The sequence below is a fragment of the Electrona antarctica genome (genome assembly GCF_951216825.1).
Source record: "Electrona antarctica genome assembly, chromosome: 1".
Taxonomy (NCBI): domain Eukaryota; kingdom Metazoa; phylum Chordata; class Actinopteri; order Myctophiformes; family Myctophidae; genus Electrona; species Electrona antarctica.
This window is the reverse complement of record NC_136806.1, coordinates 58909714-58936430: the sequence shown is the minus strand read 5'-3', so window position 1 is coordinate 58936430 and position 26717 is coordinate 58909714. Positions and strand designations below refer to the sequence as shown.

General features: G+C 45.4%; 2 protein-coding genes across 2 annotated transcripts in view; one reads left to right on the top strand and one right to left on the bottom strand.

Annotated features, from left to right (window-relative positions):
- The window catches only part of xpnpep2 (X-prolyl aminopeptidase (aminopeptidase P) 2, membrane-bound), a 178314-nt gene that overhangs the window by 108743 nt on the left and 42854 nt on the right, over positions 1 to 26717 (bottom strand). The gene's annotated exons all lie outside the window — the stretch shown is intronic.
- Positions 7107 to 26717, top strand: part of apln (apelin) — a 31984-nt gene continuing 12373 nt past the window's right edge. The window contains exon 1 of the mRNA XM_079523789.1: positions 7107 to 7650. Within this exon, the coding sequence (XP_079379915.1) occupies positions 7584 to 7650 (67 nt within the window). The 5' untranslated portion in view covers positions 7107 to 7583. The remainder of the gene's footprint in view (positions 7651 to 26717) is intronic.

Here is a 26717-nt window from a genome sequence, read left to right as displayed (position 1 = left end):
TTCATGTCAAGGACCCCAAAAATTATATGTAATATGCCACCGACCCCCATCTGAAAATATGTTCCAGGGACTCCCCAGAAGCAAAGATTTGAGTTAAAAACTGAAACTCTGAAAGAATATATATTCAAAGATTTGAGGCACATTTTCACAATTTTTCAAAAATAGCAGACCTACAAGTTCATAGTGCGGCACTCGGTGCCGCACTATGAGCTTGTAGATCTGCTATTTTTCAAAAGCTAAAGAATAACCTAATACTTAAAACAAGATGGAAGTTAACAGACAAGAATACATGCCATATCTACTGTGCAAGACTGATGGGCCAAGATTGGACTGATTGTATGAAACAAACTGTTTGAGAGTCACGCGACAACACCGCAAAGCAATATGGTCTCAGTAGGAAATGTGGTCAGCTCCTTTTAGAGTGCAAGGGACACAAAATATGTATCCCTTAGCGATTGGATATATCTGGAGTTACTGGGGAAAAAAGTGTTTAAATCAAAGTGTATGTATTTAATAGCTTGTAATACAGTATACTGTATCTGGAAAATGTGTATGTGGTTAGTGGTTACTATGCCCAGCCAGCGCCACAGACATGCGTGTCGATGGATTGTAAATCGGTCCCGTCTGTGTCTTTCTACGCACGGGAATGCCACGCCCATCAAAGTCCTTCTAGGCCCACGGCAGAATAATCTAAACATTCTAAATAGTAGTCTTCAAGAGACAACAAGGTGTGTCTTTCTACGAACAAAATAAGTTGAGATGGACAGAATTCCCTGAAGATCGGTGGGAATGATCAGTAGGCTGCCCTGATATTAATACATAATGGCATAAAAAAGGTGAAATGTAAAGGAAACAAGGGCCAGGTCAAAATGACATTATCGGCCATAACTCAGGAATGGAAAGACAAAGAAAATATATACGTATGCATGTTGGTCTGGGCAGGGTTTACACCCCCAGGTGCGGTTTTAATTAACAGGTTGTGAGCCCAAGACGTCCACAGACGTCCTGGGAAATCCCGCTATGTAGTGCCCAAGACGTCTGTGGACGTCTTAGTAAAAATAAAAATAAAATGAATGTAAAAAAGTGGGCACCCTGGGTTACTATTTTGAAAGTGTTGTGTGGGCACACAATGTGTTAAGTAAGGGATAATATCTGGCTAGGTGGTCATTATCGGGAGATAATTCACCGACAGGGAGTTTAACCACCGAGGCGAACTAACATAAATTAATACATTGACCCAAAACACAACAAAAAAAGTATTCCATAAGTTCGCGCTGGCTGCGTCTGCAGCTGCAGGACTGTCGGAAAACAAGGAAGTGAGTTGATCAAATAGAATCCATTTTCGGGTCCTTCGTCTATTTCTCGCTCAAATGTTTTCAAAAACATTTTTAAGAGCAATGTTTAGCTGTAAATGACATTGTGTGTCACTAGTGTGTGTGTGTGTTTACATGGCTGTCATGTTGGGAACAGCAGTAAATCAAGCGGGGCGCAGCCGCGCAGCTGGTGCTCAGAGGGTTTGATTAGGCAGCGGTCATTATCGACACATAATTCACAGCTGAATTAAGCGATTGACCAATCAGAATCAAGCATTCAACCAAGCCATGTAATAAGTGAATATACAGTAGAACAAGTCTGTGGTCATTTTAGCAAATCAAATCCAACCGGTGGCTAGATCCAAGCATTCACGCACTCTGTCTCACACCATCTCTCTGTCCCACAGAAGACTAAACCAGGCTCTCTGACATCTGCTCGAAAAGTCTTTTTTCAAAGTGACGATAAAAGTATTTTGCCATACTTTAGGACAGGGGTCCTCAACTAGAAATGCTGAAGGTCCACTAATAATCTTTGAAAAAGACTAAGGTCCGGTCCCATGCCACGCAGTGCGGGCCACACAGCGGCCAGCGGAGAGCGGGGCTCTATATTTTTTAGTACAGTCACACCAAGGCAAGCTTATACAAATCGGATCTCCTCCCAACCAACCAATACTGGGGTGCAGAGTATATGGAAATAAAATGTTTCACAAATATTCCCCTCCAAAAATTCACTTCAATGAGAGGTATTGTGTTGAGGCACAAAGAACACTTTTATTTTGTCAAGTTAAAAAAAAACTTGACCACAGAGAGGTGGTCTGCGGTCCGGTCGTGGACCGCGGTCCGCCTATTGAGGACCCCTGCTTTAGGACATCTTCCGCCTTATGGTTTTCAGGAACTCAAGCAAGTTCTCTGTGTCCAAGGGGGGACTTTATCAACAAGGTAAGTAGGATTATTGCAAGGCAATATGGCAAAATCAAAGACTGGCGGAAAAGTCTTCAAGCCCCCAAACACATTCCCTCAGTTGAATTGCTGTGCCGGCAATAATGTCACGATTAAAGGCAGATACATTAATCCACCAATCCTCTGATTGCTGACATTTTACCATGTGAAACACAAGGCCGCCTGAGGCGAGGATCTCATTCGCTAAAGTAAAGGCATGATGGGAAAGTCAGAGCGCTCTGCTCAGATCCTCTAATCTCTTTGAGGAGACACACTTTTAAAGGTATATTCAGTGATTTCACTTCATTCAAATATCACTTATTTTTTCTTTTTTTTTGGATAATCCTCCCTACTATAGAGTGTGCTGACCATATAAGGAGTTCCTCCCTGTCCCCAGTGAGCCCCTGTGGTAAAAAAACCCTAGTTTCAGTTTTGGTGGCGGGTGGCAAAGCCTTCATCCAATCAGGATGAGAGGGGCCTTCCTCCAATCATGATCGAGTGGGGTGCACATGCTGTTGGCCTGTTGCACTTCCCCCCACTGTAGTGCGTGCATGTGCACATTTTGTTACCGGGGCTGACTGGGTGGTTTTCCAAATCACTGAATGCTCCTTTAATATGTTCTAATGAAGATGTCTCAGTTAAAGGGCCACTTCACCCCTTTTGCAACCAGATCTTATTTTAATGATGTTTGGGAGACAAGAAACACTTTCCTGGGGTTTTTATGTGGGTAATCTTTAGATATTTCAATATTTCAAAGTGTCCATGGGCTCCATGATGTCATGGACACTGGGCTCACTTATTTCCTGGACTACATGTTGTCTCAGTAAGACAGCCCTCCCCCTATCCACAAGGAGGAGCAGTGGAACAAAGCATTATGTGAATTGTAGTCCAGGAAGGAAGTGAGCCCCAGTGTCCATGACATCACGGAGCCCATGGCCACTTTGAAATACTAAAATATCTAAAAACACATATTACCCATGTAAAAAACCCCAGGAAAGTGTTTCTTGTCTCCCAAACATCATTACAATAAGATCTGGTTGCAAAAGGGGTGAAGTGGCCCTTTAACACTTTTTACTTCCGCATCTCTGCAGAGCACCTAATCTCATTATGGACCACAAAAAAAAAACAATCTCAGATTGACAGTATATAGGTCTTCCAGGCTGACAGAAACGTCATCTCGATGCAGCATTGATGAGTTTTTTCCATTTGAGTGTACAGGTATAACAGTGCAGCAAAGCCAGGGTTAACCCATTTTGGGCGGGAACTCCTTTTGGTGTTAGCATTATGTTATGCTTTAGCTATTGAAAAATAACAGATCTACAAGCTCATAGCGCGCCACCGAGTGGCGCGCTACGAGCTTGTAGGTCTGCTATTTTTGAAAAATCGAGTGTACAGTAGGTGCACTATGCTATATGCTTGCAATGGAAAGGGAACCAGATGCTGTGGTGTGGATGGAGTTCAGTTATGTACAACAACAACAACAACAACAACAACACACGCTCCTGTTCATTCAACAACAATACAAACACACATCCTCCCGCCCATCTCATTAGCATGTCAGAAATCAGCTTCTTTATATAGAAGCGGATGATAAACAGGAAACACATTCATCTTGAATAGAGGGAATAATACAGCAAATCTTCTGTCAGATCAACGGGGGATTAATTTAGACACAGCTGAAAGGCCACCTGTTGACATTTTTGTGAGCATTATTTGTTAGATTTAAAAAAACACATGGCTTGGGGGGCAATACGACCCTTCAGTGGCGTACACAGACATTTAGAGGGGCAGGTGCTCAAGTTAAAAAAGGGCACCTTGTGCAGCGCGTGGAACCGGTCGGTTGCCTTAATCCATTTTGGGCGGGAACCCCTTTTGGTGTTAGCATTATGTTATGCTTTAGCTATTGAAAAATAGCAGATCTACAAGCTCATAGCGCGCCACCGAGTGGCGCGCTACGAGCTTGTAGGTCTGCTATTTTTGAAAAATCCGAAAAAAAAGAAAGTTTTTTTTTTTTTTTTTTTTTTAAAGGGCACACCCCCTAGTGTCTATCTGTGCACGCCACTGCGACCCTTCACTGTGTTATGCCTATTACACTCCCATGCGGAATGTTGTGTTTTCCTATCACTCAAAAAACGGCGGAATCAGGAAGACCTCATCCTTTACTGACCACGAGAGCATCACCAAAGTCGTCATCAGTGACCAAAATCCTTAACATACGCAGAATTCTTTTTTATCAGACATTTCCTGTAAACAGCCCCCGAGTGCTTCCTGTGTCAGGGCAGATGCGATTACACCGCTGGCCTCCGTCTGGTGCTGCTCGTGCCTACCGTGACTCACACACATCCCCCAGAGGTAGTTACAAGATAGACCGACAGTCTGTTGTTGGCGATCGCTCGCGTCACCGCACGTACTCCGCGGAGGCCCCTCTCTCTCTAAAGCACTCTGAGGAAATACCATCTGTTACGTTCTCATTATGGGCTTTGTGTCAAGCTAAGATAATTAAAGCTAATATAGTGCAAATGTTTGAGACCCCCTTGCCAACTTTACGATAGTCTCGCACGTTCGTAATCGTTACCCGGGACATTTTAATGATTTGTAAATCCAAAGCCATAAATTACCACAGGCAGATTCCAGCACCTGCATTCAACAAGACCTGGATAGCTCACTTATTCTGTATTAAACGGGAATTTTCAGCTCTGATATCCAGCCCAGGTAAATTAACTTAATAGTACAGGCAATTATCCCAAAAGGCTCGAAGATTATTCCTGAAACATAAAACAGGTCAATGTTGGACGAGATGTTATGCTAAATTACTCCAAATGACTCCTAACTACCTAGAGGGGCTGGAAATCGCAGTACATTGCGGCGCACATTTAGCTGCATGGACCCGCCTCGGCTTTCTGTCAAAATGATCAGCAAGCACCTTCGCGAGAATGCAGTGATGCCAGTGAACGGATTCTTTTTTTTTCAAAGCACTTGGGAGAAAATTATCTCGGCTCTAAAAAAAGGACAAGGCCTCTCGGATAAGCATCTTTAGCCCCCGGGACTCCGGGCCACCCGCGAGGTGAGAGGATTACTTCACACGGAGTGAAGGTTTCAAGTGCCTGCGTGTAAAAATGGAAGGTGTTCTTGTTGTTGTGGTCTCAAGTGGGTGGTGCAGACGTGCTGCCCGCCCCATGGGACACATATAGGGGGCCTTCAGGAGACAATGGGCTGTGTTGAAGCGGACCCTAGAGCGGAGCAGGGGGTCACAAAGGCCTCTTCTCGGGGTCCACACAGTTAAACTGTGACTGTTGGTGGAAACACATAGAGAAGTCTTTGCCGGGGCGGATGGGGTGGGGGGGCGTGGATTTGCCACCAAAGGCATGCGGCCCATCCATCATGTGTCACTGCACCACTCGAGGACTACTATAGGAACTCTGTGTGTCAAAATCCATGACTAAAAAAACACCATGGTTTCCTCTTTATCTTTAATTACACTACATTATTTGTGGCGTCCAGGACAGGGCAAAGTGTAAAATAACTGGTAACTTCTCTCGATTGGCTTTATATTTTGATATGACTATAATCACATTATTGCGGTCATTAGTGTTCAAAAACAATTTACAGGGCCATTTAAGGGTCCTCCCATTGAGGGCTGACACGAGGAATAAAATTATCTGTACATTTTGTGTGTCTGGTTGGTGCACAGTAAATCGCATGCTAGTTTATAAACTACATATGCATTCAAAAATATTTGAATTCATGATTCATTACGTCAAGCCAACTGGAATGCTTTTCATTTCAAGGGACCGCAAGGGTCATAAAAATGTGTTGCCTTGATGTCGCACTATGGCTAATAGCGATAAGTAGCTGCCCAATGTGCCCATAGTTCTCACAATTATGTACGAGAAATGCAACCTTTCCTGTTTATTGTTGGCCAAACAAATGAATGTATGACTTATTTTACGGCGACACGGGGTGGAGGTTCTGTCGGCACTTTGTTCGCTGAAAGAATCAGCGTCTCCCTAACAAACGAAAACAAATGACTCTGCGAGGGCCAAACAACGAGACAAACAACGACAAGCGGCGGGATCGGTGGGGCACATACGTCTGATACGTTTATTCCTCTGGCGACTCCCAATGCCATGAGGGTATACTCACATCAAACACCCGCGGATGATTTACGCCGCGCCGTTCCTCAGACAGGGCTGTCTGCTGGCACCGTTTTTGGTAAATAATAGTGTACGGAATCGGAAGAAAAGGTCTATACAGCTGGCTGTGGTACAAAAGCAGGAAAACATGAGCCCCCTCTCCCCCTCCTCCTCCTTCCCCCCCTCCTTTCCTCTCATCTCACACACCTACCCCTCTTTCATCCGCTTCCCCCTATAAGCTGGTATTTTTGATTCCTGGATTCCTTGGCAATCCGCCCTACTTGTGCGCCAAACGGGGTTTTCAACAAGAGCATCTGCTTAGGTATTATCATAAACCTGGACATCCCACTCCTCTACCCTACCCCCCCCCCCCCCCCCCCCCCCATTTCTACCCTCTTCAGCCACTCTCCGCTCTCATCATCCGGAGGGTCAGCGGGTGTGTGTGCGTGTGTCTGTGTGTGTGCAAACTAAAGGGAGGGTGGGTCACGGGTGTTTGTATGTGTGTGTGTGTGTGTGTGTGTGTGTGTGTGTGTGTGTGTGTGTGTGTGTGTGCGTGTGCGTGTGTGTGTGTGTGCAAGGAGTGAGTGGGATGGCATTGGGGGTTGGGGAGGGCCCTTTTCCATGACCCAGAGTCAATGATACATAAGCCACATGACCAACTGGGCTCCTTATCCAATGCAAACAGGACTGGGTGCACGTTCGTTCGCAAGACAGAGAGAGACCTGACTCCCGGCAACATTCACACTAGATCTACTGAACTTGGATCAGGCTGCCGTCGCTCTGACAGGAGAGGAGAAGGGGGGTGGATAAAAAACCAAAAACACACATATCCGTGGGAGAGCTGAGATAAAGACGCGCGTTCAGTCTAGGAGCGGCGCTGTCACACTGATATACAAATACGCATTTAGAAATACATAGACACAGCCAGGGAGCGACCACGCACACGCCACATTCACATACATTCACAGGGACACACATACTCACTCCTGCACTCACACACACACACATACACAGGGGAGCAAATAGAGTCTCTCTCCTTCTCTCTTTCTTGCTCGCTCAGCTGCTCTCTCTCTCTCTCTCTCTCTCTCCCCCTCCCTCCCTCCCTCCCTCCCATCCACACACACACACACACACACACACACACACCACTACAGTATATCAGCGAGTGACTAGCGGAGAGCCAGAGGGGAGTGCAGAAATGAATGTGAAGATTCTGACGCTGGTGATTGTGCTCTTGGTGTCTCTGCTGTGTTCTGCCAGTGCTGGTGAGTACAGGAGCATGCCAGCCTTATAGCCGGTAAAGCCTCCAACCACGCTTTTCTCATTTTTTTCCTCTCTTTATTAGCCTTGGGGGCTCGTAATACAGGCAGCTGTAGTTGATCAGTTTTACCCAGCATGGTTAGCCTTAGTGTGGGTCTCTAAAAGACTAGGAATATCAGCACCTGGCTGTGTACAGTACTGCACTGCAGCAGTGGTTACACCGTCTGCTATTGTATTGCTGAGGGCTTTTTATGTTGGGGGAGTTAAAAAAGGTGGCTTCTTTATTGCTCTATGCTTCAGAATCAGATATAGATGTATTTTTTTGTCCCTGCTCCCAAGCTTGCAGATTGATGCAAGCTAGAGGCTGCTGTGACTTTGGGGATGAAATATTTAAGAGGCTTTTTTATTGATGGGCAGCATCGCTCGGTCTCTGCGTGTGAGTGGATGGAGTGCTGCCACCAGATCTGTTGTTGGGGGTGACTGTGTGTGTGTGACTGTTATTGAAATGTAGATATTTGCCACAGCACATGTTCTGTAAAAAGCGGAGTAGCGAGATCGAGTGATGCCGATTAAATCACAACCCTGCACTGTATATTGTGACTCCGAGTGACATGATTATTATTAACACATCATTGTACACTAGGCAAGTTATGGATGTATACTGTAGTATGATTATGTGCTGTGGTGTGGCTGATCATGAGCACACTGCGTTTGAGGTGAGAGGAACACAGATCCCAGATGCACGGATGGTCTCTTGAGGTAGCCCCCACTCAACATCTTGACTCCTTGTCACGGTAAATTTCCGTTTAAGTGCTGCTGCATCTCCAGAAGCCATTGCACCGATGCTGGGATATTCTATTGTAATGTGCTCATAAAAAAAGGATAACTTGTCACGGTTACACGGGGCGCTGGGCGTTGTGCTCGCGGTCGATAAATGGGCTTTTGAGAAATGTGGCTTTTTGTTGGGGTCAGCTTCGTTACAGCGGTGGTCAGTCTGCAGATGTGATGCAGGGTAGCATTGTGGTGAGAAAAAACAACAGTTAGGCTTGTGCAAACGTCTAGACCTCCTCTCTGGATCATCACCTACCTATGAACTATACAGCTGCCTGGCAGACACACACACACACACACACACACACACACACACACACACACACACACACAAGCCGTTAAATGTGAGTGCGTTTCACCGCACATGCGTGCACGGCACACATGCAATAACATGGCTACATCTGCTGTTAAGGTGATCTATAGGCGACATGGTTTTTGATATGCAGTGTGTGCACTAAATGGTTTTGCTACTTTAAGTCCTGGTTTGTACTTTGACTATTTTCTTCAAAAAATAAAAGGAGAGGAAAAAAAAGACAAATATATATTTATAATTCAGCAAATGAGATTTTTGTCAAATGTGTGCCTATAATGACATGCCCAGGCAGGGTTATCATTAACCCATTTTGGCCTGACCTCGAAATTTAAAAGAATCCTTCTAAATCCTACAGTTTTCTGAAATAAATATTTTCACGATTTTTCAAAAATAGCAGACCTACAAGCTCGTAGCGCGCCACTCGGTGGCGCGCTACGAGCTTGTAGATCTGCTATTTTTCAATAGCTAAACTATAACATAATGTTTAAAAGAATTCTTCTAAATCCTCCAGTTTTCTGAAATAAATATTTTCACGATTTTTCAAAAAATAGCAGACCTACAAGCTCGTAGCGCGCCACTCGGTGGCGCGCTATGAGCTTGTAGATCTGCTATTTTTCAATAGCTAAACTATAACATAATGTTTAAAACACCAAAGGGGTCCCGTCCAAAATGGGTTAAGATGCTGTGTGGAGTATAATGTATGGACAGCTGTGTGTGTACTGTACAATATGATCAATCAGTGGACTATGTGTGCGTGCGCGTGTGCGTGCGAGAGAGAGACTGTGTGTTGGGGGGGGGGGGGGGGGGGGGTCTATTAGAGTCTGTGCAGACTATAAGGTTGTGAGATGCTGTCCACTGTGCGTTATCGATCTCCGCACACAGCACTCCCAGTTCCCATGCTCCCCCCCCCCCCCCCCCCCCCGGCGGCACGTTTTTATTACGGTGACATGCTATTTCGGTCACGGGTGCTCTCTCTCGGCACATGTAGCGAAAACGGCGAAGCAATTATCTTGCATTACGGTCAGTGTCGTTTTTCACACCGTTGCGTGTGGCGGAGCGTGTTCCACACGCCTGAGAGCACCCTCCACCTCCCCCACCCACCCATCACCCCCCCCCACTACACTGCTACACACCATGCAGACAGAGAGAGAGAGAAAACAAGGGCTTGCTGTAGGGCTGATGAGAGATTAATCCTGCTCAACATTGTTTCGGGTCATGCTGCTTATGTGCTTTCCCTCGTTTCCCCTTGGCTGCTAGTGTAGTATCAGAGCTTCATTGACAGAGAGACAGAGAGAGTCACACACAGAGGGATGGAGGGAGGGAAGATAGGGAGAGATGCAAGCATGTTGCAGTGACGATGGGTGTGGGGAGAGGGATGCTATGCCTCCTGTGTGTGTGTGTGTGTGTCTGCGTAGCCCGAGTCTGTGCTCTACAGTCGCGGGAAGGTGTCGGAAGAGGCTCTGCATGTAGGCAGTGGGTGTGAAAGCCTTTCATCTCCAGACAAACGCTTTTCCAGTTCAGCTGGCTTTTTTTTTCTCCTTCTCAGGCAACTGTCTGATGCGTGTCTACGGCGTATGGGAGGAAGATAATACCGTACAGTATGTATGCATGCATGCGTGCATGCGCGTGTGTGTGTGTGTGTGTGTGTGTGTGTGTGTGTAACTTGTAGCATGGGGGAGGACTCCTATAGTGCAACAGGCAACAAGACATTCAATCCAATTCAGTTCAATCAAATTCCAAAAATCGATCCAATTCCAACAATCTTTCAGCAGTGATACTCTGAGGGAACCGTGGCCTCGTCAGTGAGTGTAACATTAGCATCCTTGGAGCAGTGCACCTCCTCGATCACCCATCTTCAGAAGCCACTCTGCCTTTTCCCCGAGCGGCCCACACAGCTTTAGACATGTGGTGTTCATAATTCACCCCTGACGCCGATCACTCTTCCCTCTCGTGTATAACTCTTAAGGCTGGCATGTAAACAATCCTCATTCTGGTGACGACGTGCTGGCCTCGCAGGTCCTTTCAGCGGGCTCAGAAATATCAGAAACAGCGTTTCTCTCAACCATGGAAACACCCCATGCCAAAACCCACCTAGGGAGATGCAGGACAAAAACAACAGGCTGGCTCACATGATCCGGCGCACGCGCAAAAAACACTCCCTCGTAGATGCGCATCCACATGCACGTTTGCTCTCATGCATAGTCGCGCGCACACACACGTGCACACACACGCACACAATTTCTGAGATGGTATCGCAGCTGCCTAGCTGTTTGCAGTGTGTATGTGTGTGTGTACAATATGTACAGTGAGAGGGGGCAAAGGCTCTGATCGTGAACATTATCGGTGAGACAAATCGTTGGCTTACAAAGGGGTGGTTTTACGAGACTCTGTCAGCAACGCTATTATTCTGTATTAAACTTTGATGTAGTGTAGGGGCTGCCGGGCCCCGTCCGCACAGACACACACAGTATAACCAGCCTCACTCGCAGCAGACTCAGCCAAGCATTTGGGGGGTCTGGGTATGCGAAAAAGAGAAGGAAGGAAGCTGCAACAAAACGCGTTGCAAAGGCTTTACGATGCATTGTGATCCTTTTGTATTGTGATCAAGTTTTTATTTTATTTTTTGTTAAAAGAAAAAAGGGGGTTTCCCCCACCCCACCCCACTCCCCCCCACCCCACAGGTTGAACAGCGAAACAGATACAAAAATTACAATACATCAAAAACAATCATAATAATAATAATAATAAATAAATAAATAAAAGGTACTTAAAAATAAGTCATCAGAGATGTTGTTGGCATGATTTAAGTTTTTCTAATGCCTGTGGACACGATGTCAGGTGTGTTTTCTTGTGCCCCGTTGGATCGAGCTATATAGAGAGTTCCAGAGCGATCATGTCCATTAATGAGAGGATCCATTGCGAGACCTCACGTTTATGGGGAGGTTTCCATCTTTTAGGACAAGCAGTTTTTTTTGCAGCTGTCAGCCCTAAGAGCAGGAGTCTTCTACGTACGTGGCATTGTCAATGTCAACCCAATCGCTGAATCATCATTCAACAAGAAAATATTAGGCAAGAGGGGAATTCTAGTTCCCATTACCTCGGATAGTACTTCTGAAACTCTAGACCAATAACGATTGACATCTGGACACTCAGAAAACTGTCAGGATTTAGAAGACATTTTTAGAATCTGATCTCAGGTCAAAATGGGTTAAGACCAAAAACGATTGACATCTGGACACTCCCACATCATGTGCATGTACGCCCCCAGTTTGTTGCATTGTGATCCTTGTAGATTTTCACAGAATGTTCATCTATTTTATGCAGAACCTTTATGCCTTTTTCTCAGAGTATAGAGACACTATGGTTCGACCCTATGGCTCATGTTGGTCAGGCACCTTCATGGCACCTTCATGACACCTTCATGGCACCTTCATGACACCTTCATGGCAGGTACCTTTATGGCACCTTCATGGCACACAATGCTGTCTGTACTGTATTGTCATGAACGTTCGTTCACGGAGCCAACTATGGAAATCCAGAAAAAAAAATTGATGTTTTCATAAAAAAAACATCACCAAAACTAAACTAACAGAGAGCAGGAAACTTTAAATCAAAACCCTGGTTTCTCTGCACCGGCGCACGTATAATATAAAAGAGGTGCTTGTGTCCACCGACATGATTATGGGGGGGGGGTGTGGAGAGAACAAAAACAGGTAAACTTTTCCAGATGTCCTGAAATAACATAATAACAGTGGGCAAACAGTGGTGTTGGAAGGGGGTTGCAGTGGAACGGTTATTGCAGGATTACCGAGAATCTCTCAGTCCGTTTTTGAACTGCCAGGGCCTTTTACGCCAGCTGGGTTTCGCCCCACACACACACACACACAGTCAATGGTTGAGATCTATTTCATGAGTAACCTGGATTTCCACGTCGCGCAGCATTGCTATAGAATAGAGCCAACCAGCTTCAGATGAAGACGGCATAGCTTTTCTGCTTTTCTGTTGCAAACAGGCCAGCTGCAAACGTGCACACACACACACACACACAAATCACTGCACACCCCATTCCAGCGGCAGTGGTGTTTGTGTGTGTGTGTGTGTGCGCAGCTGCACACACCACACACACACACACACACGCGAACACACACACACACAGTGGCTGCATGGTTTTGAGTGCAGCTGTTGCAACTACGCTGGCTGATGTTTAGCTCACATACATTTTGTGTACATGTGTTGTGTGTAGAGACTGTGTACTGTATATATGCCGGAAACTGCTAGCGTCATCCTTTCACGACTGACTGTATGCTGTAGTTCCGATTCATAGCATGAGGCCCAGTTGTACTGTACTTCTATGGGGAGATTTTAACCAGGCCTTTTTTTGGGATAAGCCACTTCACATCTGTATAACATCCTAACACACTAGCTGGGGCTTCATAAATATGGTCCACGATTGCCTTGCAGAAGGGTGGGAGTTGGGGTTAGAGATTTAGGAAGAAAATCATAACTCATTTGGTAGGGATATAGCCTATACCTTTTTGTGCTAACGCTCCATCCCCGGAGGGTTCCGCTATAGTGAACACTTTGGCATATGTGACTGCTGGCCCGCGCTGTAATGCAATTCAGAACCCTTTGAATGAATAAATCAACTCACTTAACACATTCCGAACGGGAACCCCTTTTTGGTGTTTCGAGCATTATGTTAATACTTTAGCTATTGAAAAATAGCAGATCTACAAGCGCGTAGGTCTGCTATTTTTGAAAAATCAAAGAACGACTGACATAGAAACATAGCTTTTTCAGAAAACTGTCAGGATGTAGAAGACATTTTGTAGAATCTGATCTCAGGTCAAAATGGGTTAAGACCTTCCCTGGAGACCATAAGCAGCAGTGATGGGGGGGGGGGGGGGGGGGGGGGGGAGTCAGAGAAAGACGTGCAGAGGGACAGAAAAAGAGAGAGGAGGAGGACAGGAAGCGGGGGGTTATCTGGAAGCTTAGGAGTTTGTGTAAGCTTGCGTTGGTATAGAGGCACTCGTCTGACTTCTATAAAGATCTCACAGCTGTTGGTCTGACTCTGGGCCAAGCTTGTCAAATTCCACGTGTGGGGAAATTAAGAGGAAATTATTACACATGCTGGTAGCAAAAAGGTAGGAGAGGGTCCATTATCCTGCGAAATCGGATTTAGCCCCCATTCTGTTATTCCAGCACGCAAGTCTGACCACGTCAATGCAGACATCGGACTTGAGAGGGCATAACCCAAACGTTCAAGTACAAGGGGGGGGGGTTGCGTTAGCCACTCTGCTTGTTAACCAGGCCTTTTGTAAGTACCAGACCCCGTCCTCAGGCCCGGTCTACACCCGACAACTTAATCAGAGCCAGATATATTCAAAAAGCCATTATTTTCCACCAGGGTCCTATAACAAAGTGATTTATGACTCCCTGTTTGAACATTAAGTGTTACATTTATAGTGGTGGCCCAAAAGATCAGATTCACTGATCAAGATCTGAATGGACCTTTTTATTAACAGCACGCCAGACTGCATGATAAGTATGCTGTGCTTTCAGAATAAAACTACTTTCATGAACCAACTTTGAACGGTAAAATATGTATTATTTTATATTAACTTCGAGAGTATTATGGAAAATCAAGGTTAACCCATTTTTGGGGCGGGAACCCCTTTTGGTGTTAGCATCATGTTATGCTTTAGCTATTGAAAAATAGCAGATCTACAAGCCAGCTTGTAGGTCTGCTATTTTTGAAAAATCGAAGAACGACTGACATAGAAACGTAGCTTTTTCAGAAAACGGTCAGGATGTAGAAGACATTTTTAGAATCTGATCTCAGGTCAAAATGTGTTCATACATGCAATGTCAACTGCTTTTTCGAGACAATATATTTTATTATTATTCACGTTGTGCTGTGGCAGATATTCAATAAGCAGAAGTGCATTGACGAAACAAGAACAATATTATAATTATTGTCAAACGTCTAATGCCATCATGGTTTGGTTATAAATGTCATATTCTGGATTAGATTGCAGAACAGCTGGCCCTTGTTAGAATGCTCTGAGGACTTCATTGTGAGCTGTGAAGATGGGATCACGGATTGGAGAACACTTTTATCAACGGGACCGACCGAAACTCGGAGCCTTAGGCCACAGGATATCCGTGCCTCCCGGGGACGTGTCGTGCACACATAGACATCAAAGGGGGCTTCAGCCCCTGCCCTTTTACCTGTCTCTAAAACAACTGCCCTTTCTAGACTGCGAATGCAGCGTTTACTATGGTGAAAGAAATGCAAATGCCACTCCTTTCCATGCCATTGCCGGAAGGGCAGCATTCAGGAGAATAGCTTTTTTGTCCCCCGAAGTCTCCTGAACTCGAACGCAGCATTTTGCATTGAACACATTGGTTTAGGAATCCATGTCGTTACACCACATCTCCACTAGCTAAAGAGTACTGGGTTTGCGCCCCCGCAAATAGCTGATCTACAAGCTCTCAACGCGACACGTTGTGTCTTGTAGATCTTGTAGAGCTTGTAGATCTGCTCATTTTGTCCAAAAGTGCCCTCTTACGGGATTTAAACCCCTGCACTCTCTAACACTCTCTGCACGTCCCTGGCACGTGATTATGAATCCCACCAACGTTCTAGGGTAGACCCGCCTCACCATGTGTCTGATTGGTTCCCGGGAAGGCATCGTTTTACTGAGGTTAGGCCGTTCGGGTTAGGTTTAATGGTTAATGTGGTTAAACGCTAACGTGACATGGATGCGTTCCAGGTCTCAATGGATTAAGGGGGTGCATACTTAGTTTAGACTAGTCATTGGTTAGACATGGGTTAAGGTTAGGTTTAGGTGTGCTGCCCCGTGGGAGGTTAGGTTTAGGGTGAGGGTTTGAGATAGGTTGTAGTTGTAGGACTAATGACTGGTCGCAAAAACGAGAACTGTCAATCACAACGACTACTGGCCAATCACAGCAGGGCTTTCCTAGAACTGCGGTGGGATACATAATAATGCGTCCCTGGCGCCTCCCCTACATCTCCTATTCTCAAAGACGTTTAAGCCGAGGAGCACCTTATGTTCTCTAAAAGCTGCCGTGCACGTACGGTGTGTTCTCATCCTTAATGAAAGGAAACGCACGAAAATAGAAAAAAACACTGGATCTCTTCTTCCATCATATACACCCCAAGTGAGTCCCCTCTGTGACAAACACAGAGATCTTTCATTTATGAAATCATACATAAATCATGACAAGAGTAAGTTGCAATCTTTTCTGCCTTTAACCCATTCTGAACGGGAACCCGTTTTGGTGTTTTAACTAAGCATTATGTTATACTTTAGCTATTGAAAAATAGCAGATCTACAAGCTCATAGCGCGCCACCGAGTGGCGCGCTATGAGCTTGTAGGTCTGCTATTTTTGAAAAATCGTGAAAATGCGGCACAAATCTTTGAATATAATATTCTTTCAGAAGACCTTTTATTTATTTCGACGTCAGGCCTAAATAGATTAATCACCAATGATACTTTTTCCCTGGGAGACCATTTCACGCGTGTGAGCGTATACGCTCAAACAGCGGTCAATCATAATCTACGACTCTGCCTTTTGAGCGATAGTCGGAGATCTCTCCACACCCCGTTTCCTTGGCGCGGTTATTTGGGGTCCAGAAAGGAGCCCCTCGCTGCGACGTCCCTATGTCTTGTTTTGCCGTTGAGGAGAGGGGCTTCGTCTGCTCTGCGCTCAGGGCCCCCTGACCACGGAACAGATGTTTATGAAAGTGGGAAGAGGGGAAAACAATATATGGAATTCATAAACATGTATCCACATCAGGCAAACAGTTTATCCAAGCGGTTGATGAAAACCTCATGGACCCCACAGGACTTATAAACTCCCATGCTTCAACCTACCTGCGGTGGTATATACAGCTGTACCTGGCAATGAAATGGAACGTATGCATTTTATAGCATCACTTTTATACAAGTGGCCAGATTGCCTGTGAAGGGATCGTGGCAGTATATAACGTTATTTTATCCAAAAAAAACTCCACCTTCTGCCCTACAGATGTTTTATGTTAGATCAACTCAAAGAATTGGTGTGTGTGTGTACACACACACACACACACACACACACACACACACACACACACACACACACACACACACACACACACACACACACACACACACACACACACACACACACACACACACACACACACACACACACACACAGGATTCCCAATGCATTTTACGACTATACATTATTTGTTGCACAGGCAACATTCAGCGTGTTCATTTAACCACTGTATTTTGAAAATAGCCGATCTACTTAACAGTATAAGTTGACAACGCATTGTGAGCGTGTCATTTTTTGTGCCTATAATGATAACAAATAGTCACATCAGAGTGAAAGTGGTTAATTCTAGAAGGTGTAAAGATACTAGTGTTTTTGAGGGGCGCTAGCCCCTCCTATATACAGGTTTAATGTTTGTTTTCAGTTCAATGCTTGTTTTAAAAACGCCATTGACAATGAAGGGAAAATCATCAGTCATATTGTCCCTCATTACGTCATATTGTCTCTTTATCGTTAATGGCATTTAATGTTTGTGTTGGCACCGTTTGTTTTACATCTCCATTACACATACTTTAATATATTGGCGCCCCTCACTTCACACAGGTGTGATTTTTGATTTATAGAGAGAGAGATCATCAGAGTTAGCTTAGGGTTTGTGTTGGCTAATTATGTGCATGTTCCCGTGTAATCCAAAAAATCAGACCCGTCTGAAGTGAGTGGTACTGTACTGTACTGTACTGTACTGTACTGTACTGTACTGTACTGTACTGTACTGTACAAGCCCTCCTCCCTGTCCTGTGTGTGTCTGTGTCTGTGTGTAAGGCTGTGCAACAGTGACACTTGGTGGTGAACAAACGCTATAACGCTATTCTCGTGCTCGGACACAGCCAGGGACACGGGGACAGACCCAGGGAACCCAGCCACACACACACAGCCGTCTATAGGAGTGGTTGCACCACTCGAAAAAAACAATATTTGTGCTCGTGGGGAAGAGGGTAAGAATAAATACACTGGTGGGAAACACCCCGGTGAGTGTATCCATGGTTATCACCGTGACATCGGGGGGGGGAGCTAGCCTGCTGCGTCCATCATCATGTGCCTCTCCTCCTCTCATTCACTAAAAGCCCCAGGAGTGTGTACTGTATAGCTCCAACCAGCGATTCCCTCCGTGCTGGCGTGCTATTGCAACAGACACCCTCACCTCACCCACACACACCCTGCAGAGACATGCGATGGCCAGGGCATGCTTCCTTATACTGCATAAGCACATAAGGGGATAAGGTCTATTTAGGCGGAAATGAGACATGACACATAATCACGGTGGCTAACACTTTAGCCTCGCATAAGCCTCGGCTGCCAAGGCGGCATGCATGGTATACCGGGGGATTTGCTTGCTGCGTTTTTTAGCCTCCCATTGACATCCCTTTGCTGGCCTAGCCTGGCTAATAAGCCAGACTCAAATCACACTGCCGTGTGGTATTTGAGTCTGGAGATGCTGTGTATGGATCTTGTTTCCTGGGGGGCGGGTTCAAACATTTTCTCTTTGATGCAATTGGTCAGAGCTACTGTCAGTCAAAGGTCTCAAGCATTGAACGTCGCTGTACCAAAGCCCGCCCATATTGCATACCGTGTCCCGATTGGCCACACCAGTTCTCTGGTGTAGGAAATGGGCGTACAATTGAGCCTCTCCAGACCGTAATCCGCTGGCAGGCAATTTTTATTTTGCCAACGGCTGATTCGGTCTGGCTTATTAGCCAGGCTATTGCTAGCCTGCTTCACATACTGTATAGAATGGTTTCTAGAGCTACCGTTTCAGAACCCAAGCCGTCAGAATCGCACTCTCCTTTGGAGAGCTGCTTATCGCATCGCTCGCCACCAATTCTGGGCCTTGGCAGAAACTGGTACCAATTGCTTGCCGACTCGCAGGCCACGTTGCCATGGCAGCCACCGTGAAAGGCGCTCAGTCAGGAGCAAAAAGAATGACATTGTCAGTTAGAATGGACCAGGTTCCCGGTTTACAGATTTCAGTGCACAAGCTCTGAATCGGTGATTAGCCTGCCAACTGTGTGTGTGTGTGTGTGTGTGTGTGTGTGTGTGTGTGTGTGTGTGTGTGTGTGTGTGTGTGTGTGTGTGTGTGTGTGTGTGTGTGCCTCAATGTGTTCCTCTCAGGAGGTTTGTTGTGATTGTGTTTGTTTCCTTGCTTTTTGGGCCCTGATTGATATGCAGCATTGTTGTGGCTGTGATAATGCAAGGCTTGTGGCTAAACTGAAGGCCGCCTTTGTCCCGGGCCAACTCTGCAGAGGAAACCTATAAGTGCATGAAAAGTTGCCGCCGCTAAGCCCCAGCTTTGAAAATTAACCTCTTTTGTAAAACCCCGCACAGAAAGAAAGCTTGCGCCAGTCCAGGCAATCAGAACTATTAAAAAACGAATGGTTCTGCCCACTGCTGTCCTCCTGTAGAGAGAGTTCCCTATGAGCTACAGTATATCCCCTTGATGTCTCCTTGAGTCACTCGCAGCCGAAGTTCAGAACGATACATGCTTCTGAATTAGTGAGTGAGTGAGTGTGTGTAATGATGAGGTGGGATAAGTTCTGTTCTACTATGATCAGAGCACTGCGAGTTCAAAGGGCTGGCAGCAGCCAGCAACAGCACCATGCAGCAACAACAGCACAGAGCCAGCTAATGAATCCCCTGCACTACTTCACTGCCTGTTGGTTTATTCACAAACCACTCCAGTGAGAAAGGGTCAAACTGTGGCTAGGAGGTTACTGTAGGTTGGGTTGGGGGAGCCTATTACACATCGCGAGACCAGAAAACTACAGAGTCACACAAAGACTGCGAGTGAGATTTTAAGCCCCCTCGTTATGCCCAAGAGGATTGTGGGAAAGGCAGGGTGTGCAGTGGCTGGCGAATGCGGACCCACGGGTGTTCCAGTTAACGGCAGTGAACTAAGACCGCGCGCGCGTGTGGCAGGCAGGCAGGCAGGCAGGCAGGTCGGTAAGGCTACCAACCGTTACCTTAATCTCCGGAGATAACATGTCAAGGGCAAAGGTATCCTGCAACCGCCCGTTTCCATGGGCACACTAATCAGATGTGAAGTACAGCCCCTGCCTTCACTTGTGTCATCCCTCCTCCACGCCACACTGTGAACCTTGCATGCCTTCTCCCAGTTGAGACATGGCAGAGAGAGATTGAAAGAGAATTGTCACTGTGCAGCGTTTACTGCAGCTCTCGGTTCCTAAGGGGACCAGCACCTGCCCCCGTAGCTATAGGCCCAGAGCAATATATAATGTGTATAATATATAAACAGATAGCTTTCGTGCACATTCAGGTGGGGGGGGGGGGGGTGCTGGTAGGCAAGGTATTACATACAGACCAAAGAGAACTTCTCTTCGAGAAGGAAGGGACCGGCACACTCCAAAGATGCTCGTGGAGAAGAATTAAGTTTGCTTCATTGCTGTTGTATTGCACTAATTGCAATAAAACAGCAATGAAGCTGCACAAGCATCATTTTTTGAGTCCTTCTCTAAGGGAAGTTCTCTTTTGTGTGTGTGTGTGTGTGTGTGTGTGTGTGTGTGTGTGTGTGTGTGTGTGTGTGTGTGTGTGTGTGTGTGTGTGTGTGTGTGTGTGTACTAGAAACCTTGTTCTTTCATCAGGTACACCATGTTGTGGCAGAATGGTGTGCTCTGCGTTGGCAATAACAAGGCAATGAAGGCATGTTTCACCAAGACAGAAATGTGAAAAGAGGCCACATTGTACTTTCAGCTGTAATTGGGTCTCTGCCTCAGTGATATATATATATATATATTTTTACCAGACTCAGACTGAATAGATAGAGCTCATTATCACTTTGTCACAAGAGGTACTTAACCATAAGCCATGCAAGGATCAATTATAAATGTGATGCCCCTTGAAGAAGTGGCATCACATTGTGGACACAATGCAGGGCTATATAGCTCTCCTCTCCACGGCTCCAAAGTCCTCTAGTTCCAGGCCAGTGGCTCTGTGACAAGCTGTTTGTTTAGTCCACTGCATAGAGACTGGGCTGAGTAGTGCCTGAGTAGAGAATGAATGGCGTCATGGTGGAGGGGTTTAACCACTTTAGGCCTGACCTCGAAATTAAAAAAAAAAGAATCTTCTAAAAAATATTGTCACGATTTTTCAAAAATAGCAGACCTACAAGCTTGTAGCGCGCTATGAGCTTGTAGATCTGCTATTTTTCAATAGCTAAATCATAACATAATGCTAACACCAAAAGGGGTTCCCGCCCAACATGGGTTAAGCACTTTCTACCTGGTGTCCCTATTTTGGGCATGGGCACTATAGGCAACACTGTGCAGAGAATAGCACGCTTGTGAACTTGTATATATATTTTTTTAATATGTTGTTATTTTTGAGTGGTGCAACCACTCCAAGGAACAGCAATGTCCTCACCTATGTGACTATGTGACTATGTCCTCACCTATGTGACTATGTTTAGAGTACCAGTAGGGGCAAAAGTGGCGCTGTTGTGCCGGAAACAGAGAGAGAGAGATAGTGTTGCACTTTTGCCTGCTAATTACAGAGAGAGAGAGAGAGACAGAGAGAGAGGCAGGGGGAGAGGGGAGTTGCACCACTCAGTTCACACGGGTGTGATTTTACTGTTTGCTGTACAAAGTATATATTGTAGGGCTTGGTAAATTATAGGGCTCGGTTAAAGACGGAGAAATACAGCAGAGAAATAATAAAATGATTTGCAAATGCTCAGCCAACCGTGAAAGTGGAATCAATGAGACTTTAAATATCCGACTGCTAATCAGTGAAACTGGAAGTGATGAGCAAGGCCGCAGTAAACAAACAAAATCGAATCTAACAAGACGGTGTGTGCCAATTCGCTGTACGTGACACGCGGAAAATTAAAACGCAGCAGGGTTCCATTCGGTGTTGGCGCCCATGCTCGACTGGCTGCTGCACATGTTGATGTTGCATCAATTCATACCGGCTCCTCTCACTTGTTGCTACAAACATTGTCTAGTGATTGGGGACAAACACCAGATCCTGTCTTTACAAGTCTGTACTGCAGACATGTGCTGTGTTCCAATTGCCGTCCTTTAACCCAAGATTTAGGCCTGAAAAAAGTGTCTTCTAAATCCTGACAGTTTTCTGAAATACCTGTTTCTAGGCCTATATCACTCAATATTATAAGGACCCCAAAAATGATCTGTAATTGGCCTCCGAGACCCCCCCATCTGAAAATATGTTGTTCCGGGGACCCTCCAGAAGCAAAGATTTGAGTTAAAAACGTTATATATATTCCAAATTTGAGGCACATTTTCACGATTTTTCAAAAATAGCAGACCTACAAGCTCGTAGCGCGCCACTCGGTGGCGCGCTACGAGCTTGTAGATCTGCTATTTTTCAATAGCTAAATTATAACATAATGTTTAAAACACCAAAAGGGGTTCCCGCCCCAAAATGGGTTAAAGTAAACCAACATTTGAATTAGAAGGAAAGCTCGTTCTAGCCCCATTTGCCAATACAGTTCTGTACCCTGCACGTGCCACATCTTTGCCAGTCCCGTGACATACAGGCTGATATACAGGGGTGAGGGCAACTGATGAAGTTGGCATCACCCCCAAAAAGGACATTCCATTCTCTTCCCCCTGACATGACAGATAAGTAGTGGGAGATGTAAAACTCCCCAGGCCTGCGTTGATGAGCTACTGGGGGAATCGACAGCGATAGGCTTGTCAGTATAGTGTTCTTTCGGGGGGCTGGCCGGGGCCTAGATAAGAGCGAGTGAGCGAGAGAGAGAGAGAGAGAGAGAGAGAGAGAGAGAGAGACAGGCCATTGAAAAAGTCAACATAATAGATGGAACCTTAGGATGGTGCTGAAGCTGGAGCAGGGGGAATTAGGTAGTAGCTGAGCGGCTATTCATCACAAGTCTGGAGACTAGCCAGTTTGTGACACTGTGGACTACCCTCTCTCTCCCACAGACCTCCCTCCCTCACTCTCTTTTCCTGTGTGAGGAGGCAGCAGACAAGCAGGCAGTAGCAGTGGCAACAATAACCAGGCATTCCAGAAATTCCCCCTTTATTAAAGTTTAATTAGGGAATTACCAGATGGGGGGAAATGCTGGGATTTTGGTGAATGAAGGAAAAGCCTTAAAGGTTATCACAAGTGGCGATAAGGTGGGCTAACCTTTTTTTTTTTTTACACTGTTCTTTTTTGATTTATTCACTGAACATAAACATGGGAATCCCACATGGGAGAAAGATCAAATGGGACGGTGCACACACACACACACACACAGAGTGGATTCAATTTCACTGCAATAAGACAGCAGAGATATCTTTTGTTTGTGGAGATGAAATATGCATTAGCTGGCGTTAACCCTACCGCGGTAACAATCATAAAGGTCTCATCCAGCCTGTAATGGCTAGCTGCCACATCCAATCTATCCAGCATTCAGTATTGGATAGCTTACAGTTTTAGAGGCAGGAGCTGGTTTGCTTATACGACACTTCCGTCCATCATAGCGTGATGCTTTGTCCTCCCGCCGTCGTCTTATCGCTGGCACCTACAGTTGGGTGCCACCGATATTGTCCCTTATCATTTGACCCGTTTAGGCCTGACCTCAAAATTAAAAAAAAATCCTTCTAAATCCTCCAGTTTTCTGAAATAAATATTTTCACGATTTTTCAAAAATAGCAGACCTACAAGCTCGTAGCGCGCCACTCGGTGGCGCGCTATGAGCTTGTAGATCTGCTATTTTTCAATAGCTAAATTATAACATAATGTTTAAAACACCAAAAGGGGTTCCCGCCCAAAATGGGTTAATTAACTGTCCTTTTGCGCAGATCACGCAAACCTCAGCAAAAAGAAAAGGACAATATCGATGGCCTCCAACTGTACACTGTGGCTTATTTTTAGTATAGCTTTCATTACACTTCTCTACCCCTTAGAGCCAGATGGATGGATTGAGTTTTGCTGGGAGATGTTCTCTCTCCACTCAAACCCTGGTTGGTTTTGAGTAGACAGCCGACAGCGTGCCATGGCAGGAGACATCTAAATTGTCTCATTATGGTATCCTGGGTTATGACACGGTCTGACTCTGGAGCCACCCGTAGAGGAGCAAGCAAGCACATCAGCTGCTGTGTTCAGTACAGGCGCTGCAATTACTGTATACCATCCTCGCTTACACGGTGCGTGTGTGTGTGTGTGTGTGTGTGTGTGTGTGTGTGTGTGTGTGTGTGTGTGTGTGTGTGAGAGAGTGTGAGAGAACATCTGAGTGCATTTTTGTGCAGCGGCTGTTAAAACAGCCTGTCAATCAAACATCCGCCGTGGTTGGGGGGGTGGGGGGGTTGATGGACATGGTTATTGGTATCCTTCTAGCCCTCTTTCCTTGTTAACCCATTTTGGGGCGAGAACCCCTTTTGGTGTTAGCGTTATGTTATGCTTTAGCTATTGAAAAATAGCAGATCTACAAGCTCGTAGCGCGCCACCGAGTGGCGCGCTACGAGCTTGTAGATCTGCTATTTTTTTTAAAATCGAAGAACGACCGACGTAGAAAACATAGCTTTTTCAGAAAACTGTCAGGATGTAGAAGACATTTTTTATAGAATCTGATCTCCGGTCAAAATGGGTTATGGTGTTTCAGGGTCCAAACCAAAATGCCCCTAACCCCCCACAACACAAGAGCCCCTTGTCAGGCATAAAAAGCTGCTCAAACGCGTTATGTTTTTTTGTTTACGGTAAACCCCCGGAGATTAGAAAGCAATGAGCTGCAAAACGCCTTCGGAATATGTAAAGTTACCTCATTCGTTCTGTATCTAGTACAATAACAAAAGGGGGTAATATGCAGATTAGCGCGCCTCTGGGGGTAAAGAAGGGCTTTGGATGCAGAAATAATGCAACAGAGACTTTCCCCTGTTGCACATGAATTAGCCCACTGTTCTTCCACAAACGTAGCATGAAATAAGCGTGTGGAAGGAGATTAGTGTTAGAAATGGAACTTGAGAATGTCTGGCCTTTCGGGGGGGGGGGGAAATACTCGACAGGCTGTCTAGGTTAAATTAATCAGTCAATTATCCATTGTTTAATAAACCTGAAATTAGAATTTCTTGTGTTTCATTTCAAGATGTTCTTTGAAAATGCTCAATGTGTGTATATATTGAACTTTTATTGACTTGTGCTATAGGAACACACGCTGTACAGAGGTTTGTTTTCCCTCATTGGCTCATTGGCGGGAACCCCTTTTGGTGCATTATGTTGCTTTAGCTATTGGAAAATAGCAGATCTACAAGCTCATAGCGCGCCACAGAGTGGCGCGCTACGAGCTTGTAGATCTGCTATTTTTGAAACAATCGAAGAACGACTGACGTAGAAACATAGCTTTTTCAGAAAACTGTCAGGATGTAGAAGACATTTTTAGAATCTGATCTCAGGTCAAAATGGGTTGACTCATCCTATAGTCACAGCCTTGACACATTAACTAACATAATTATGTGCAACATATTGAATTCTGCCACTGGAGGAAAGCAGTCATCATTACAGAGTTCTGTAGTGGATACTGTGCAGCACGAATTGCTAACTAAATACATGCAACAGCCTCCAAATATCTCTACTGCAATTTTCGGTCGTTCTTCGATTTTTCAAAAATAGCAGACCTACAAGCTCGTAGCGCGCCACTCGGTGGCGCGCTATGAGCTTGTAGATCTGCTATTTTTCAATAGCTAAAGCATAACATAACGCTAACACCAAAAGGGGTTCTCGCCCCAAAATGGGTTAACAAGGAAAGAGGGCTTTAGCCTCCAAATATCTCTACTGCAATTTTCTTTAAATTTTTTTGGAAGAGATCTTAGAGGACTATAGGAACGCAAGCATGCCTATAGACACTCTTCCATGAAGCTGGCCATTTAAGAGAATCAACGGAGCCAAGAGTCATCATGGTTTTGACAGCTGTTCAATTGCGGGTCCTGAGCACCACCCATGCTCCTTTTTTTCCCACCTCTGAGGGTTATCTTGACGAGGGTGCCTTGGCCTTGCGGAAGGTCATTCTCTAGAGAATTCTAGAAATGGTGCCAGTGGGGGTGGGGGGGGGTGGATGTGTGTGTGTGTGTGTGTGTGTGTGTGTGTGTGTGTGTGGGGGGGGGGGGTAGGAATGTCATGACCCATTGTGAGTGATGTCAGTCTGCTTCTTTTTTTTTTTGACAAGAAATGCCTAAAGAGAATTGTTATTGACTTTTGAAGAGCTGAGTTAATTTGGCTCTGACGCAATCCTTTTTGTCGGGAGTGCAAAGGGAATCTGTGTTACTTATAGAACATAATATTGTGTGTTAGAACAGGCAAGGAAGGCAGGCAGACAGACAGTAATGACATATTCAGATGTCGACATTTTGAATGATGGATGTCGAACGTAAATTCTATAAGCTCGAAATCCATTTCTACTGGTCCGACTAAATTTGAATGCATTTAAAGTAATAGCTGGAATTACGTTAGTGAGTGAAATTCATCGGCCCTCTCGGTTCGCTGAATATTCTACCATAAAGACGGTTAATCTTTTTGACATGCCCCGAGGAAAAACAAAGCTATGCTTTTACTGAAATTTCATAGGAGTATAAGGCAATGGACTTAAAGTGTGAAAGATCACCCACGTTAAATATCCCATTACATATAAAGATATGCCACAACCCCCCCCCCCCCCCCCCCCCCCCCCCAAACACACCCTACGCCAAAAAAAGAAACCCTGATCTCCCGGAGGTCTTTTTGATTGCATTAAGGTTGAAAGGTTACGGAGACAAGACGTGGATCAAACCATTTGGAACAGAGGGGGCTTTAAAGGATCAAGCCACACTTATTGAGAGCTGACTGAGAACATC